Source organism: Panthera tigris, chromosome B1 (genome assembly GCF_018350195.1).
Source record: "Panthera tigris isolate Pti1 chromosome B1, P.tigris_Pti1_mat1.1, whole genome shotgun sequence".
Taxonomy (NCBI): Eukaryota; Metazoa; Chordata; class Mammalia; order Carnivora; family Felidae; genus Panthera; species Panthera tigris.
The window spans coordinates 80,513,170-80,529,777 of NC_056663.1; the positions used below are offsets into that span (position 1 = coordinate 80,513,170).

At 38.4% G+C, this 16,608-nt stretch overlaps 1 protein-coding gene across 2 annotated transcripts in view; it reads left to right on the top strand.

Annotated features, from left to right (window-relative positions):
• The window catches only part of SLC10A7 (solute carrier family 10 member 7), a 249,420-nt gene that overhangs the window by 191,996 nt on the left and 40,816 nt on the right, over positions 1-16,608 (top strand). For both annotated transcript variants that reach the window (XM_007091757.3, XM_007091758.3), the window contains 2 exons: positions 7,086-7,169; positions 16,337-16,502. In XM_007091757.3, the coding sequence (XP_007091819.1) occupies positions 7,086-7,169; positions 16,337-16,502 (250 nt within the window). The remainder of the gene's footprint in view (positions 1-7,085; positions 7,170-16,336; positions 16,503-16,608) is intronic.

Sequence of the window (16,608 nt, forward strand, 5' to 3'; positions counted from 1 at the left end):
GACTATTTAGCAACAATGGGCTCTTTGGTTCCCTAACCAAATAGACTGACAAGACCAAATTCTGTGGCCAAATTAGGAGCAAAGTTTGTTCCCAGATGCCTCTGAGTATCTCTCCCTCCAGCCTTCCATGTCCTGATAGCTCATTTCCCCACAGCCAATTTGCAGTTCCTTTAGGCACGTTTCACTGAACATCCTGTGTGGTTTGAGTAACCAGAATTTACAATTGTACACAGTTTCCGTCAGTGATTGGAAGGTAATCTTTTCATCTTATGTTTTAAATTAGCATATAATAAAAAGAAATGTTTTACATAATTTATCTTTAAAAAATTATTAAAAGCCTATTTTGTTTGTTACTTCTCAAAGAAAAATACCATGCATCTAGATATAAAAAGGCTCATTTCCTCTACTAAGTATATACTTTCCAGACAGTAACCCAATTTTAGTTTTATGCATGCAGCTGAATCACGATTAACAATCATATTTTAATTTTGATAAAAATCATGGCCATTTTTACGTTGAGCCCATCAGCTGGTATACATTTAAGTCCTTGATTTTGTGTAAGTCATCAATGTAGTTTGCAGGTTTCTCTGTGAGAGAAGGGGCAGCAGTTGAATGAAAGAAAGGCTAAACTATAGTTTCTGGGGAAAGATGGAAATCTCAAAGGATTTGGGGGACTGGGGCCTGGGGACACTCTCCCTTCTTCTGTTAGGATGTTTGTCTTTGTGATGGGAAGGACACCGGTATTTATGAGGGTGTCTGTGTAGAGGCACAAGAAAGGAGAGCCACTAGTAAGTGACCCCCTTGCCCCCTCCCCAGGATTGGGTTCTGCGGGCCATGGCGGAGGGTGGAAATTGGGCAGGAAGTGAACAAACACCGCTCCCTATCCAAAGTGGCTTTGTCCCGCTTTTCTCACAGAAGAGATTTACCCTTCACCGTTCTACAGTATAAACTGTAAATATCTGTTCTTATATTTTCCCTGAATGCAGTGCTAATGAAAGCAAAGACCAATCATCAGGGGTGAATTATTTAATACAAAAATGTTTTAATAGCCGAGAAGAGACACAAATAGTAGAGACGCCAGTGGCTAATGGATTTCCCTGGTAGGAGATAAAAGGCTGATTACACAGCAGAGCAAGTGAAGACCTGGTGCATTAATGACAATTTACAGGTCAGCTCACTTACAGAAGTGATTGAAAACACACCATCTGTTTTCTAACTGTAGGTTGATAACTCTGATTTTACAGACGCTCAGCGTCTCCATCAAGAATTGTTACTCATTTGTCTCTCTGAGCCTTGTTTGGCCCCACAATATTTTACTGGCTGAACCCCCAGATTCTTTCCAAATCAGTTTCTAAATTGAATGGATTGATAACTGTCAACCCTGGTTCCATTCAGCCTTTCTCTGCCAGGTTATATAATGAAGCCCTAATGCCCTAAGACAGCCATTGTATATATTGGATTAACTCTTTCTGATGCATTTACTCAGATACTATTTAGGTACCATCCTTGAGAGAGTTGAGAAAATAGTCACTCAAATAATCTCCTGTGTTCTGTAGTTCAGATCTGGAACCCCAGATGAGAAAGACTGTATCATCAATTACTGCTTCCCAAGTTTCTCCCACCTCTCTTTTTGTTTCTCCTTCTCCCTCTTCTTGCTTCTGCCTGCTTTCCAGTTCCCATCTCCATGTAGGCACCACACACACACACACACACACACACACACCCTCCCTGTCTTTCTCTCACAAGGGCAAAAAAGGGGGATCCCAGGTTTGGCTTCTACCCCTGCCCCTTTCCCCATTTCACTGCTCTGTATCTTCTGTAATAAATATGCAGCAGAGTGCAAGAATGATGTGTGAGGGCTGTGGAGTGACACTTCCAGGTTTAGGTCATGGCTCTGGCACTCTCTAGCTAGTGACCTTGTCTAAGTCCAACTGTTCTGTGCCACTGTTGGCTTATATGAAAATGGTGGTACTAGTAAGACCTGCCTGAAGGAGATGCTGTGAGAATTAAATTATTTGGCATACATTAAGCATTTAGAGCAGTGTCTGGCACATAGAAAGTCTACAAGTAAAATTGCCATTATTGTAATTATAGGAGATTGTTGGGAGGCCAGGCAATGTGATCCTCTTCTTGAGACTGTGAATTAAGCAGGGCTTTGTAATTTTTAGTTGGACGGGTGGAAAGAAAAGAAAACATTGTCAGGCCTCTTTTGCTGCCTATGTATTGTTGGTTAATTGAGTTCATTAATTGAACTCAAAATTGTTGGATACCTGCTATGTGCTAGATTAGTGGTTCTCAAAGGGTGAACCATAAGCTCAGCAGCACCAACTTCAGTGGAACCATATTGGAAATGCAAATTCTCAACATACTCCCCAACCTTCTCTGAAGATGGGGCCAAGAAATCTGTGTTTTAAGAAGCCCTGCAGGTATTTCTGATGGGCTAGAGTTTGGGAACCACTGCCCTAGATGTAAAACGTAGTCACTCTGCTGGGCTCTGGGAATATAAATATAAATGAGATCCTGTCCCTGACCTTCTGGAACATACAATGTAGTGAGAGAAACAGATTTGTACACAAGAGCAAGACTAAGGATTCTGAGAGGAACAGTGCAAACGCAGAGCCACAAAAGAGGGGGCGGCCGAGTCTGTGTTTGAGGAGGAGGGTTTGGAAAGCATTCCTAAACAAGTGATACGTGAATTAACCCTTAGAAAAGGACCAGAACTTTTCCAGTTGCGAGTGGGGAGGAAAGGTATTCTATGGCAAAGAGCGCGTGAGCACTTGGTGCTGGGTAGACATGCACACATTCCTCAACTTTTAGAGAGCAGCTCCTGGAGCTGCCTGGGTGGCCCAGTCAGTTGAGCGTCCAACTTCAGCTCAGGTCATGATCTCACAGTTTGTGAGTTCAAGCCCCTCGTAGGGCTCTATACTGACAACTCAGAGCCTGGATCCTGCTTTGGATATCGTGTCTCCCTCTCTCTCTGCCCCTTACCCACTCATGCTCTGTCTCGGTCTCAAAACTACACATTAAAAAAATTTTTTTTTAAAAAGCACCTCCTGGAGAGGAGGGGTTTTGTGTTGTGTTCGCTGTTGGATTCCCAATGCCTAGAACATGCTCCTGCCTCACAGGAGGCACCAGTAACTATTTGAATGATCAAACACAAAGGTCCTGAATTTTCACATGTTTAGTTTTCGCTGCAACATTTCTTCTCTCCATGATATTAAAACAAATAAAACAAACCTAATTGTGAGTTCTCTGCTTCAAAGCATTGTATCTCTAAAAGAAATTAGCCAGTGACCAGATTGTTCATTTAACACACTGTATATTAAAATACGGGTTGGCAGTGTGAGACTATCACCTTTAAATCTGCCAGGGTAGCTCAATGAAGCACAGAGCACTGGCCTGATACATCCTTATCTTGCACCTGCAACTCTATCCAAATGGACAAATTATTGATGCTTCTTATAAACACACTGGTCTTCACAATAGAAACCATGACAGGTTCCTCATTAAAATGTGAAGAACAGAATATCCCTCGCACATACTTCCTTCTGCTTTAGTTAAAATCAACTCTGCATACAAAATGATGGGGTCTTGTGCTTTTCTGGTCATGCTCTCATATGTTACCTGATGCCAGATGCTCACTCTTCTTTCTTCTGTACTTCATAGCATCAGAAACGTCCCCAAGAGCATCTCTGCATCTTCACATTGACCACCACGACAGGTCTGTTGCCGATTCAAAAGAAAGGACTCATGCCAAATTAGACCTCAGTACTGAGATCTCCTTCCTTTCAGAACCACTTCTAAGAGAGCCATCCTGCGGGATTTCTTCCCCAGCATCACTGCGTACCTAGTCTGGCTTCATGAACCCTGTTAGTTGCATCCCTGGCCAGCTTGCTCTGGCCTCTGATCTGACAAAGTGGGAAGCTCCTCTAACCTGTGTTCCCAACCAAGTAGACCAGAGATCACAGACCTTTTAGAGGACAAAGGGACTTTGGAGATCACCTTTTCTATTGCCTTCTAGGAACACAACCCTTCTAAACATTGAACATGGACATGGTCTATTATGTGATGGATGGAGAAATTAAAATATATAACAAATTTTAAAGCTAAAACTGACGTGAATTTTCCTTTACCTCTCTTATCTCCAAATGCAATCTTTTAGATAGAATTGGGATTAAAAATAACCCCCAAATTAACTTAATAAATGAAGTGATGTTTTAACTTTTCTCTATTTGATCTCTGCGGTTACTGCTCTCCAGCAATACTTTTTTGTTAAACAAGCAAGCCTTCCAGTGTAGGAGAACTATGATCACAGAGTAGATTTGGCTGAAGACTTGCTTGAACGGGTTTGAGAAGCATAGCCAATTTCACATCATAAGGCAAGTATTAGAGGTGTTAATTACAAGTCATTTCTGCCTGGACCTCAGTTTTCACATCTTTAAAAAGAGAGAATGGGATTCCAAGTCTTTCAGGGGTAGGATTCTATTAAGTTTTAGGTCTTTCCCTCCAGAGCAGCATTAAGGAGCTAAGGAAGGGCGTGGAGGAGGGCTGAGGGCAGAGAACACGCAAAGCTCACTCTACTTCTTATACGCACACACACACCTCCTTCCTTCACGTGGTTCTCATCATGTCTAGATGCCCTTTGTTTCTAGGTGCATATTAGAATTAATTGTGTTACCAGTGATAAATAAGCAGTGGAAAAAATAATACCAGGTGATTGTATAACACCACTGATAATAAGAGGTTTTTAAAATATACTTAAGTTTTGTGTTTTTGTAACTTTAGAAAAAATACGGATACGGTTTTGAATGAGTGTGACACTTTTTAGCACCTTATATTTACAGATTACTTCATCTTGTTAGTCGTGCACAGCTTTATTATCTGCAAACTTATTATCTCTGCCAGGTATTGGGTCAATAAGCACTGGGTTTACAGAGGGAATATAGCTTGATATGGTTATTCATTAAGACATTTTAAAGACACATTAAATAACAGTAGAGTTGAGATAGAAAGGGGAACAGAAGAGCACCTGGGTGGCTCAGTTGGTTGAGCATCCAGCTCTTGATTTTGGCTCAGGTCATGATCTCACAGTCATGAGATTTAGCCCCATGTCAGGCTCAGAGCTGGGTGCATGGAGCCTGCTTAAGATTCTCTCTCTCCCTCTGCCCCACCCCCCATGCTTGAGTGAGAGTTCTCTCTCTCCCTCTCTCTCTCCCTCTCTCTCTCTTTCTCAGGAAGGGAGGGGAGGGAGGGAGGGAGGGAGGGAGGGAGGGGAACAGGGATATGTGAGATTATCTACCCATGAGATTCCAGGCAAGAATTGACAGGTTTTACTTGAAGGTTATCACCCTGAATCCTACTGCCTCTCTCCAAATATTGTGAACCTTATGGATAGAGCATTGAGCTGGATGCTTTTGAACTTGAAAACTTTGTTCTTTAAATTTTATCTTTCAATTCATCCAGTGCCTCAGTTTCTCTATAAAATATATAGTTTTAAAATTTCAATTCTTACCCCAGGAGCATCTTTAGAGTTAATATTTGTGGAAAGAAGGGTATATTTATTAAATACCTTGCACTTCAAAGACATAGTTGTTCTAAAATAGGGTGGAATTACTGGCTTTTAATACTTTGGCTTCTCATAAAAAGAGACCTCTAACATCCATGTAGCATGTAACACACCAGGAATTCTAGGTGTTCTTCACCAGTTTCACTTTTTCTGTTTGTCTTTCTTCATTTCTTTAGTTTATATTGGTTCTGGAGGAAAAGGTTAGGGACTACAGTTTTTGTGAGTTAAACTCACAGCCAGTGGTCAGTGCTGAAGCTAGTATTAAGTGAATGCAGGCCATTGGTGGGCAGAACATACATTCTTGGCATATTGAGTGCATATAGATTGGAGCCAAGGATGGGGACAGAATTTCATAAAATCCACCATGGTGTAGATAAGATTTTGGTAAGCTAGTTCATGCAGGAATTAGAAGTCAGTGAAAACACTGACCCCACATCATTTCATCTGAGCTAATGACTTCATTTATCTAAACGTTTCATTTGTTTCATTTGTTTTATTCTATGCCCTCATTCATTACTACCTCAAAGTCTTTCACAAAAATTATCTTTTAAGAGGTATTTCCAAGTTTAATTAAACATAGGAAATATAAAAATTGAGGTTTGGTCTGCAGGGGAAGGGTAAAAGTTCCAAGTTCCAGGGAGATTACTTGATGGCTTGAAAGAACCTGGCTGCAAAAGGGCCTCATAAAAGAGATAAACATCTATTGAACAGGCTATTGTTTGTCCATAGAGGTTTGAAAGCCAGAAGGAGGTTTCAAAAGCCATTACAAAGTTAATAGGAAGCTTGCAATTCTTGGTGGTTGAGACTAACAGTGAGTATAGGACTGTGTTTACAGATAAACACTACCTATGCTACGGACAGTAAAATCTTTATGAAGCCCAGAGTGCCATCATTAGTAAGGACGAACCAAAAAATGAGGAGGGAGGCAAAAAGAGAGATACACTGAAACTTTACGTTGAAAAATAATTTATGTTCCAAGAATTCCCGTTTCCTAGATTTTGTGTAAGAGTAAATTTTAAAGGTATAGGAGATTCATTGGCTCTGTTTTGAAGTAGAAAAGTTAGAAACTATTTCATTTGCATACATAGAAATGTGATCTTGATAAGAGAATAATGAGACACAGTATGTTTGTCTTAGGGATCTACAGACAAGTGAAATAGAAAGCATACAAACTGTGGATTATAGGTGAAATAGATTGCCATGATTATGGACAGTATGAACAAAGAATGACTTTACTAATCAGCAATGTATTTAATAATAAGCAATTCAAGTTAATTGCAAAAACATAGTTACCATTTTCCCTCAATGGTAGTTTCCCAATAAAAATTATGTATTAAATTACTCAGTCTATTGTGTGCTAAATTCAGAAAATTAAAAGTAACTTCACTTGCTGTTTGTATGTAGCTACCCAATTTTTGGTGGCTGTGAGAGAATTCACTTACTGTGCCATTTAACTAACAGCGATATTTGGTAACCACTTCAAAGTAATTCTAACTCCTCTTATATTCTTGTTTTGCAGCTTGGCTCATCCTCTTCTGTGCCTTTCACATCTATTTTTTCTCAGCTTTTTATGACTGTTGTGGTTCCTCTCATTATTGGACAGGTAAGGTCTCCCTCCAATTTCATCTATTCTTTTTTTGTGTGTGAATCAAATTGTGAATTCTCATGTAATGTCAGGACAACTGAGGCAAAAGATAGCCAGAGGAAGAGACAGTTAAAAGAAAATATAAGACCGTGAAACACAAGGTTTCATCAATCACAATATACCCATATTTTTATTTCTTTATTTAATATCAATCTGCTTTGCAGAGAGCTTTATATAGGGATGCCTGCACAGAATCTTGATTGTTTTAATTTATTATCTCTGCTTTGTAACTACATAGCTCGCTTAAAAATACTTAGTAAATCATTTCCTTATTCTCCTTCTGATAAAGTCTCAGCACTTATGACTATTGTTGGGGAAAAAGCATCTGGCTGGCTGGCTTCCTCACAGCTCTCTTCAATAGCAGTGATCATACTTGTGATCATGTAATTAATAAAATAAACATTTAATTCTATTAGCTCTTAAAATTAGATCTTAGAAAATTTCATTTCCTTTGTCATTCTTATTGAATTAGACTAATAGGAGAAATCCTTATATTTAACCTCTTATAGCAAGTTAATAATAAGCACATAATTGAATTATAACATGCAAATTTAAAAACACTGTAATGGAGCACAGAATTGTACTACTAAAATGAGTGAATCTCAGTGAATCTCAGGAAAGCACTGTATGTTAAAAGTACAAATGTTGGTTTAAGAGCAACTAGACTCTAGTTCTTAGTTCTACTTTTTATTTGCTGTGTGACCTTGGGCAGGTCATTTTATCTCCTTAGCTCCAGGTTCATAATTTATCAAATTATATAATGATAGTACCTATCTCAAGGAGTTGTTATGAGGATTAAATTAAAAGTGGATGCATAGAAAGTTTTCACCATAGAGCCTGGCATCGTCGTTTTCAAATTCCCTATCAATACTAAACAAGAAGCAACTCCTTGAAATATTAACCGTAAATAATTAACTATAAATAATTTGAAATATTAACTATAAATAATGTGTTACATGTACAGACATGTAATATTTACATACTGTCTTAGCTAGGTTCTCTGGGAAACCGTGTGAGACACAGGTTTCCATGCAGGAAGTTGGCTGGGGGAATACCCTTGGGGTGAACACCTTTGGGAAAGTAAGAAAAGTAGGACAGGGAGGAGGTGCAGGACGATGTAGTTCCAGCAAAGGCCTCTAGCTGCTCTGATCCCTCAGAGTCATCCTGTCTAAGACAAGAGTGCCCAGTCTTTATACTCTTGCACTGACTAGGCATTAGGTACTTGCTTCCCTCCACTCCCCGTCAGAGGTATAACCTTGAGAGAGTCTGCTGTCTTAGCAGCAATTCCCATAGAGGCTCTCAACTGAGATCTTTGGGACAACCAACATGCCCTGCAGATATGGGAATAAACACTTCAATCAAACGTACAGCATCCACTACATGCCCCCATTTTTTTTTTTTTTTAACTTTCATGCTATACTTAGAAAATGGACTAAGTTTAGGGTTAAAGGGAAAGACTTAAAAGTAGTCAAAGAATACCATTTAATTAAATATAGAATGAAGGGTGCCTGGGTAGCTTAGTTGGTTAAGCATACAACTCTTGATTTTGGCTGAGGTCATGATCCCAGGGTCGTGGGATTGAGTCCTGCTACAGGCTTCACACTGAGCATGGAGCCTGCTTAAGATTCTCTTTCTCTCTCCCTCTGCCCCCTCCCCTGCTTGTGTGCTCTATCTCTCTCTCAAAAAAATTAAAAAAAAAAAAAAAAAAAAAAAAAAAAAATATATATATATATATATATATATATATAAAATGATACTTGGAAAACTACTTCTCCTACAGTGCTGCTCACGTCACAGGTATTCTGGATAAATATTATGTCCCCTGCCAAGCCCAATGTGGGGCTCAAACCCACGAACCATGAGACCATGACCTGAGCCAAAATCAAGAGTTGGCCGCTAAACTGACTGAGCCACCCAGGCTCCCCTCCCTGGTTGCTCTTTATTGTAGCACCTTGATTCTTTTCTTGACCTTTGCCACAATATATACTTACCTTTTGTTTGCTTGTTAACTGTTTGTCTCCTGCATTAGACTATAAGCTTCCTGAGTACAGGAGCCATATTTGTTTTGTTTACCATTACATACACAAACCATAGGCACCCAATAAATAAGTGTGGAATGGGTGAGCAAGGGAATGAATAGGTGAGAGTTTTGTGATCAGTAAGGGAAATGCTGTCTTATAGAAGCATAACAGAACCCACCTGCCCTTCTCAGCTCTAGAGAGTTCAAGCTGTGGATACTGTTAGTTTAAACCCATACTTGTTTTCTCGGTTCTGAAAATAATTCCATATAACCTGAGGATCATACATTCTTTTCTTAGTGGATCTTGGAAATATCTCTGTTAATAAATGTTTGGCTTAAAACATATGGACCAAAAAACCCTTTGTCTATCTTCTAGTACCACAGTCCTTTAATGGCTTTTTTCAAAGAGGAAAACATTTACATATACCTGCCCACCTCTTGTATTCTAGTCTTAGGAATTAACAATCACACCCCCAGTCTCCAGCTTTAGTAGCCACCCTGCCTCCTCTTTGTCTGTACATCCTCACTCCCTTACATCCAGGCAGTCACTAAACGTCTCCATTTCTGCCTCAGAAATCGTTCAATCTGGCCTCTGGGACCTCATTCACACTGCCAGAGAGGATGCCACCACTTTGTCATCTCTCGTCTAAATTATTGCACTTTCAGAGTGTCTCTCTGCCCTAAGCCTCTTCTGATTCCCAACCAGTGTCTTCACTGCCTCCAGGATAGCCCTAAAAAACAAATCAGATTATCTTGTTCTTCTCCTTAAAAACGCCCATTCCTTGTGTGACTCACAAAACCCTTCACAGTCTGGCCCCACCCTGCTTCCTCAGTGTCACCTCCCACCATCCCCTTCGTGATGGCACGTCCCGTGCCAGGCCACATGTGCTCCACTCTCTCACCTGCTCATTCCCCTTCACTGCTCTCTGTTTTTCAAAGGCTTATGGTTCCCATCTTTTCCACCAGCAAACTGCTATTCATCCCATAAGACTCAGTATATAGACGCCTTCTGGTGTGCAGTCAACCTGCTCCAACTCCCCTGATCTAGACTAAATGCCAGTTCTCCCATTGTACTTGATTCATAAATTCATCAGGAGAGATTATAATTGACCTGTGAGTTTCCTAGAAGCAGAGACTCTATTAGTATACTCGATAGCTAGTATACTATATATACTAGTATAGCTAGAATACTAATATTCAATATTAGTATATTCAATATACTCTATTAGTATATTCACACTCAATAGTACGGTGTGAGCTGTATAAAAAGATTGGCTGAAAAAAACTTTGAACTTATCTTCATGAAACCCCTGGCAGCTATTTTACCTAGATCTCCAGCTCTACTGGAGAAAAACACATAATTGGTCTCCTCTTGTTTCAGATTTATGACCCCAAATTTAAAATGTCACTTAACACTTCCTAGAAATCCTACTCTGCTTCTTTACAAGATTATGTCACCCTATCTTCTATTTTCAGGTCTCTTTTACTTCCCCTAATACTCTTCCACTTGCCCATTTCACTTGGGTTTCACTGACCTTTTGCTTCTGTTTCTCAAACATGCCAACTTTGATCCTGCCTTAGAAGCTTTGCACCAACTGTTCCTTCTGCTTGGAATACCTCACCTTTCACCTTCGCAGAAAGACCTTTCCTTACCCCTCCTCCAGTGGCTGCCTGTTCACAGCAGTCACTCTCATATCATCCTACTTAGTAGGGATCATTATCTCCCTCTTGTTGATTTGTTTATTGTTTTTGCTTCCTATTTATCTTCTTAAATAGAATATAAGCTCTGTGATACTGGGGACATTTTCTGCTTCTTTATCTCTGTATTTGTTTGCAATCAGTTGATTCCCCTGGACTTTGTGATGTGATCTTTGAGGATCTTAGAAAGGCTCATATATACTTCTTCAGAGGAAGTAGCTGAGGCAAGGTGGTCTCATTTCTCAATTATAACTAGAGACGCCACATTATGAAAGTAAATATTTCTATTTAAATGAGATTTTTATCATTTTAAAATTAGTCTTTTTTAATCTAAATTTTAAAATGAGATTTTTATCATTACCTTTTAAATAAACAATGGGAAGAAGAGGGAGAAGAAAAAGACCAGGAAGGGTGAGTTGAAAATATTTTCCTTCAACTTTTAGTGATGATAAAACTTTATCATTTAATTTTTTACTTTTTATATTTCTGAGAGTTAATTTAATTTTATTTTGTGTGTTTTCTCCATACAGTACTTCTTTTCGGTTGAAATCATTATTGACTGACTGCAATGTGTCTAGAAATAAATACAATGGTGTTATTGTATATTTCTTTTTTCTTTATAAAACCTTCAATACATCTAAATCCTTGTGACAAATACTTATTTCATGCATTATATTGAGAGAGTTACGAATAAATGTTAATGAAACAGAATACCCACCACCTCTGAAAAATACTTTTCAAAACAGCACACTAAACCCCATTTTTTTTCTGTAAACTTTTGAGGTTGGCTTTTCATAGTCTTTGGCTAAAGCTGAAGGTAATGTTATTAATGCTAGTAAAACTTTGTACTTACAAAATTATATTAGATATGAACTATTTTCATTACTTCACTTGAATGGCTTTGAGAGAAAAGAAGCTGTTACATTATGCAGTGGGATATACTGGTAAACAGTGTTGTGATAGAAACATCAGCAAACTGGGACTTGGAAATAAGAACAGCCATTATTCACCATGTACAGGCCCTGTTTCTGAGACATTTGTTTATTTAATGACTTAATCCTCCCTGTGACTACTACTATATCCAGTTTACAGATGAGGCACAGGAAAGTTAAAGAATTTGCCCAAGATTATAAAGAAGCTCCAAAGTCTATAACTTTAACCATTATGCTGTTGTTTCCTGAGGAGGCAGAGGTGATATTCCTGCTCATATCCCCCTCACTGACCTTTTAACATTATATGCAAGTTGTTTGGGCTCTCTGTGCCTTTGTTACGGACTGTAAACTGAGCAGGATAATATCTGCACAACTTCTCTCGTGAGACGGAAATTAAATAATACTTAAGTAGATGATGGGTGTTTACTGTTCCCATGTATTTTTATTGTTTATGCTTTTTAAGAAAGTATACAGATATTATTCTTAATCTACTCAATATTTAATGAAAATATTTTTAAAGAAAAGTGTTACATAAATTGGATTCGATTTTGTATACCTACCTCTACATTTCAACAGACTATTAAAGAAAACACAAAACACTTTATGAAAATATATGGATTCAGTGGAATCGAGGATAAAAATTGAAGAAACAACCTAAAGTCACCTTGAAGCAAAATAAATCTTTAAAATTCAGACTTAATATGAAAAATTATCTGTCATATATCCCCACTCAAAAATCAATTTATAAGTATAAAGACAGAGTAGAAGGAAAAAAGCATGAAAATACCCTGGAAAAAATTGGAGAAAACTAAAATGATGAATATTACACTTCTCTGTTATCTCAGTATATTAGCATTCTTCACCTAAGACATATCTTCTCAGGTTTCCAGCTTGGAGGTCATAAAGTAATTGATATGTGGCTTCGCTTATTAGAAGTACTGGGGGTCAGATCTGAGTTTCCCTTTAACCCTTCCTGGTGTTTAATTTAAAATAAAATTAGTCAGTCAGAGAAAGACAAAAATCATATGACTTCATTCATATGATGACTTTAAGAGACAAAACAGATGAACATAAGGAAAGGGAAACAAAAATAATATAAAAACAGGGAGGGGCGACAAAACAGAAGAGACTCATAAATATGGAGAACAAACTGAGGGTTACTGGAGGGGTTGTGGGAGTGGGGGATGGGCTAAATGGGTAAGGGGCACTAAAGAATCTACTCCTGAAATCATTGTTGCACTATATATGCTAACTAATTTGGATGTAAATTTTAAACAATAAAAATCAAATCAAATCAAAATGAAGAAAGTGAGACAATAAATAGCTCCTTGGGGAAGATGTTTTTCCTTCCCTCTCCATAGGGAAAAGCAAGTCAATGAGGTTTTGTCAACTAATGTTGAATGTCTGAGTTTCTTTGAGCTGTGTAGAAAGTACAGATGAATTAGAATAAATTCTGAAGAAAAGCTACACCTGACCACTTTAGGAAGATGCCTTTTCCCACCTCATCCTGACTTTCCCCACTCCCCCCTCTTCTGAGGCATCTCTGTCAGGTTGGGTTGCTATCTCTAGCAAAGGCTTGTTTCCTATAAGGTTATTAACTGTTTCTACAAGGCAAAGAAATTTGGAGAATTTTAAAATGACATGGATTCTTGACAAATGGAGGATGATTCTGTCAAAAGTATAAATGGCTGAATGAAGAGAAGAGGAGGTTTCTCGAAGTTTATATCCAAAGCATATCTTTAAGGCATATCAACACTACTTCACCCAGTAGTTTATGAAAGGTTTTAACCTTTTTCTTGCTACATGGTACAAAAGCAGCTGCTTTGTGAACTTAATTTTAGAAGAAGATAGAAAATCTCTTTGGAGCCTGGCAAGATATAATATGGTTTACTTAGGAAACACAGACAAATATCACTATAAGACTAAAAACAGTGAAAGACAATTTGTTTTCCCCTAGGGTTATTGTTTCACTTGTGGGTCTGTCTAATTTCCAACTTTCTACTTATTTTCTGTATCGACATTAAGTAACTAGCGTTAGCACATTGATGTGTTTAAAAGAAAGATATTTTGGCTTAGGAGGATGCAGGACTTAGGGGTCCATGTTTCTTGACATATTGAAAGAGTCCCACTATACTATGAGACTGTAAGTACTTCGTATTGAAGAAAGACATAATAGGGGCACCTGGGTGGCTCAGAAAGTTGAGCATCCTACTCTTGATTTCTGCTCAGGTCATGATCTCACGATTCCTGGGTTCAGGCCCCACGTTGGGCTCTGTGCTGACAGTGTGAAGCCTGCTTGGGATTCTCTTTCTCTCCCTCTCTCTCTCTCTGCTTCCCCCCACCATCCTGCCCCCTGCTCGGGTGTGCGTTCTCTCTCTCAAAATAAATAAATGAACTTAAAAAAAAAACTTGAAGAAAGATGTAATTAGGTTGACTAAGCCAAATTGCAGCTTATAAAGTCGATTGATTAGAGATTTGTCTTCTTGGTTTTTAAAATGGCTTTGACTTCAAAGTTATACCTCATTCATATTTATCTTTTTATTTTGTCAGAGAGGTCAGTGGTGGGAGGAGACACTTCTACTTTGGGAATTGGGATCATACATTCTATAACTATTGCAGAGAGGACTTTTGTATCTTTAAGCACTGTATATGCAAACAAGATTGGAGGACAGCATCAGTTTCAATAGTTCTGTGTAATTTCCATTTATTTTATTTCCTAAAGGAGTTGAGTTGTAAAAAATTTGAGCAACTACTAGATTTATGCTACCAAACACAACAGATTATAAAATGACCTTTTAGATGAAATCTCTGTAGTCTTCTAATAAGCAACCACCTACATGGGGACATATCTCAACATGGGGCCATCTGGGGAGCTCAAGCACTATTTTCCAAAATTTGTGTTCTAATGCATCAGTCATAACACTCTGTGACAGAACTGCTCTTACTTCTGTATACCTTACTACATTTTTTAAAAGTAGTCTCTATGCCCAATATGGGGTTTGAACTCACAACCCCCAAATCAAGAGACACATGTTCTACCAACTGAGCCGGTCAGGCATCCCTATACTGTACTGCATGTTAACTTCATAGAAAGAAATGAACACCAGATCAATCACTGTGGTTTGGGATCACATCTACAAAAAGAAAAAAAACATAATTTTTTAAAATAAATCCAGCTATTATTTTAATTAAAGATCTGTTTTTTAAAATATTTAACCACGATTTATCTACATATATATAAAAGACTTTCTCTTTCATTCCCACCCCACCCAACCACCGAGGTTTTGTACCTGTACTTGATTCCAACTGGTCTCCCTTTATTAATACTGGTATTTCACTTACAGAGTCCTTGAGAATGGATGAAGTTGATCTAATAGCCATTTGTCAAAAGGTTCTCTTGAGAGTAGTTTACTCTGTTCTTGAGTATCCATGAAGGTATGCTCCATTGCGAATTAAACCTTTTTAGCCACAGAGCAGAAGATGACAGAACCCCATCAGCATTGTCAGGAGAAGTTCCCTGACCTCATTATTGCTAATGGATCATGGTAATTCAGCCTGTTGTGAAATCTCATGTTCAATTATGCAGGATAACGAGTGACTCGAAACTTAATATGTCTCAACTATAGTCCTTCTTACAGGGTTTGTTCAGCTTTTTTCAAAAGTGTACGATTTTAAATAGAGTGGTTCACTTTTATATCCAGGCAAATGTTATCCAGTTTCATATCCAGGCAATATTCAGCCTGTCCTGATTTTAAATCTCTGATTTGATTTTTAAGTAAGAGAGGATTGCTGTGTAACTTTTGTAGGAAACTTAGGACAGGTTTATTCATTTTTAAGTGTTAATTCTGGAATTCTAAAAGCATGCAAATGGCATTTGTCTTTGGATTCACAAAAACTCTAGATATTCAGAGTTTGAATTATTTAAACTCCCACAACACATGCACTTTTGCTTTTCAAGCATGAGTTATAATTTAATTAAAAACTTCTGGTGCATTGCTTGCATTTTAAATATTAATATGTTCCATGGATCACTTTCGATTATCTACTGTCTTGAAATTCTTGAAGATGTCAGATTTTTAAGATTCCCAAAGTTGCACTTGGAATTGTCTGTTGAGGCCAAGGGGACTGTGATAATTACACACATCCATTAGGATCAACAGAGGAGATAAACTTTGGGGAGGCTTAATGGGCATGTCTCAGTGACAGCTAGCAAAGAGCATTTGGCATGATTAAGGATGGATTTGAATGCAGTTGAAAATACACTCTCATTATGGACACCAGTGGTAGTTGCACTACAAATGTTAAATCCCCCAGAAGAAGGGTGATGTGGCAGGGAAGCTTTGAAATCCACTGTGGCCATCATCCAAATTACTCTCTTTCCTTTATGTCTTTCTGCTGTCAGAATCACTTTGTGATGCCCAGTTCAACTCTCTACATCTTCGAAAAGAGGCAACCTGTTGATCTCTATGTTTCAGATCGTCCGAAGGTACATCAAGGATTGGCTTGAAAGAAAGAAGCCGCCTTTTGGTGCTGTCAGCAGCTGCGTGCTCCTCACGATCATCTACACAACCTTCTGTGACACATTCTCTAACCCAAATATTGACCTGGATAAATTCAGCCTTCTTCTCGTACTGTTCATAAGTAAGTTGGAAGCCGAAATATCCCTGCCAACCCCTCATGCTTCTCAGAAGCAGAGTGTAGTGATCTGTGTTAATCTGATTAGCAAGGAATACTGAGCTTCGTATTA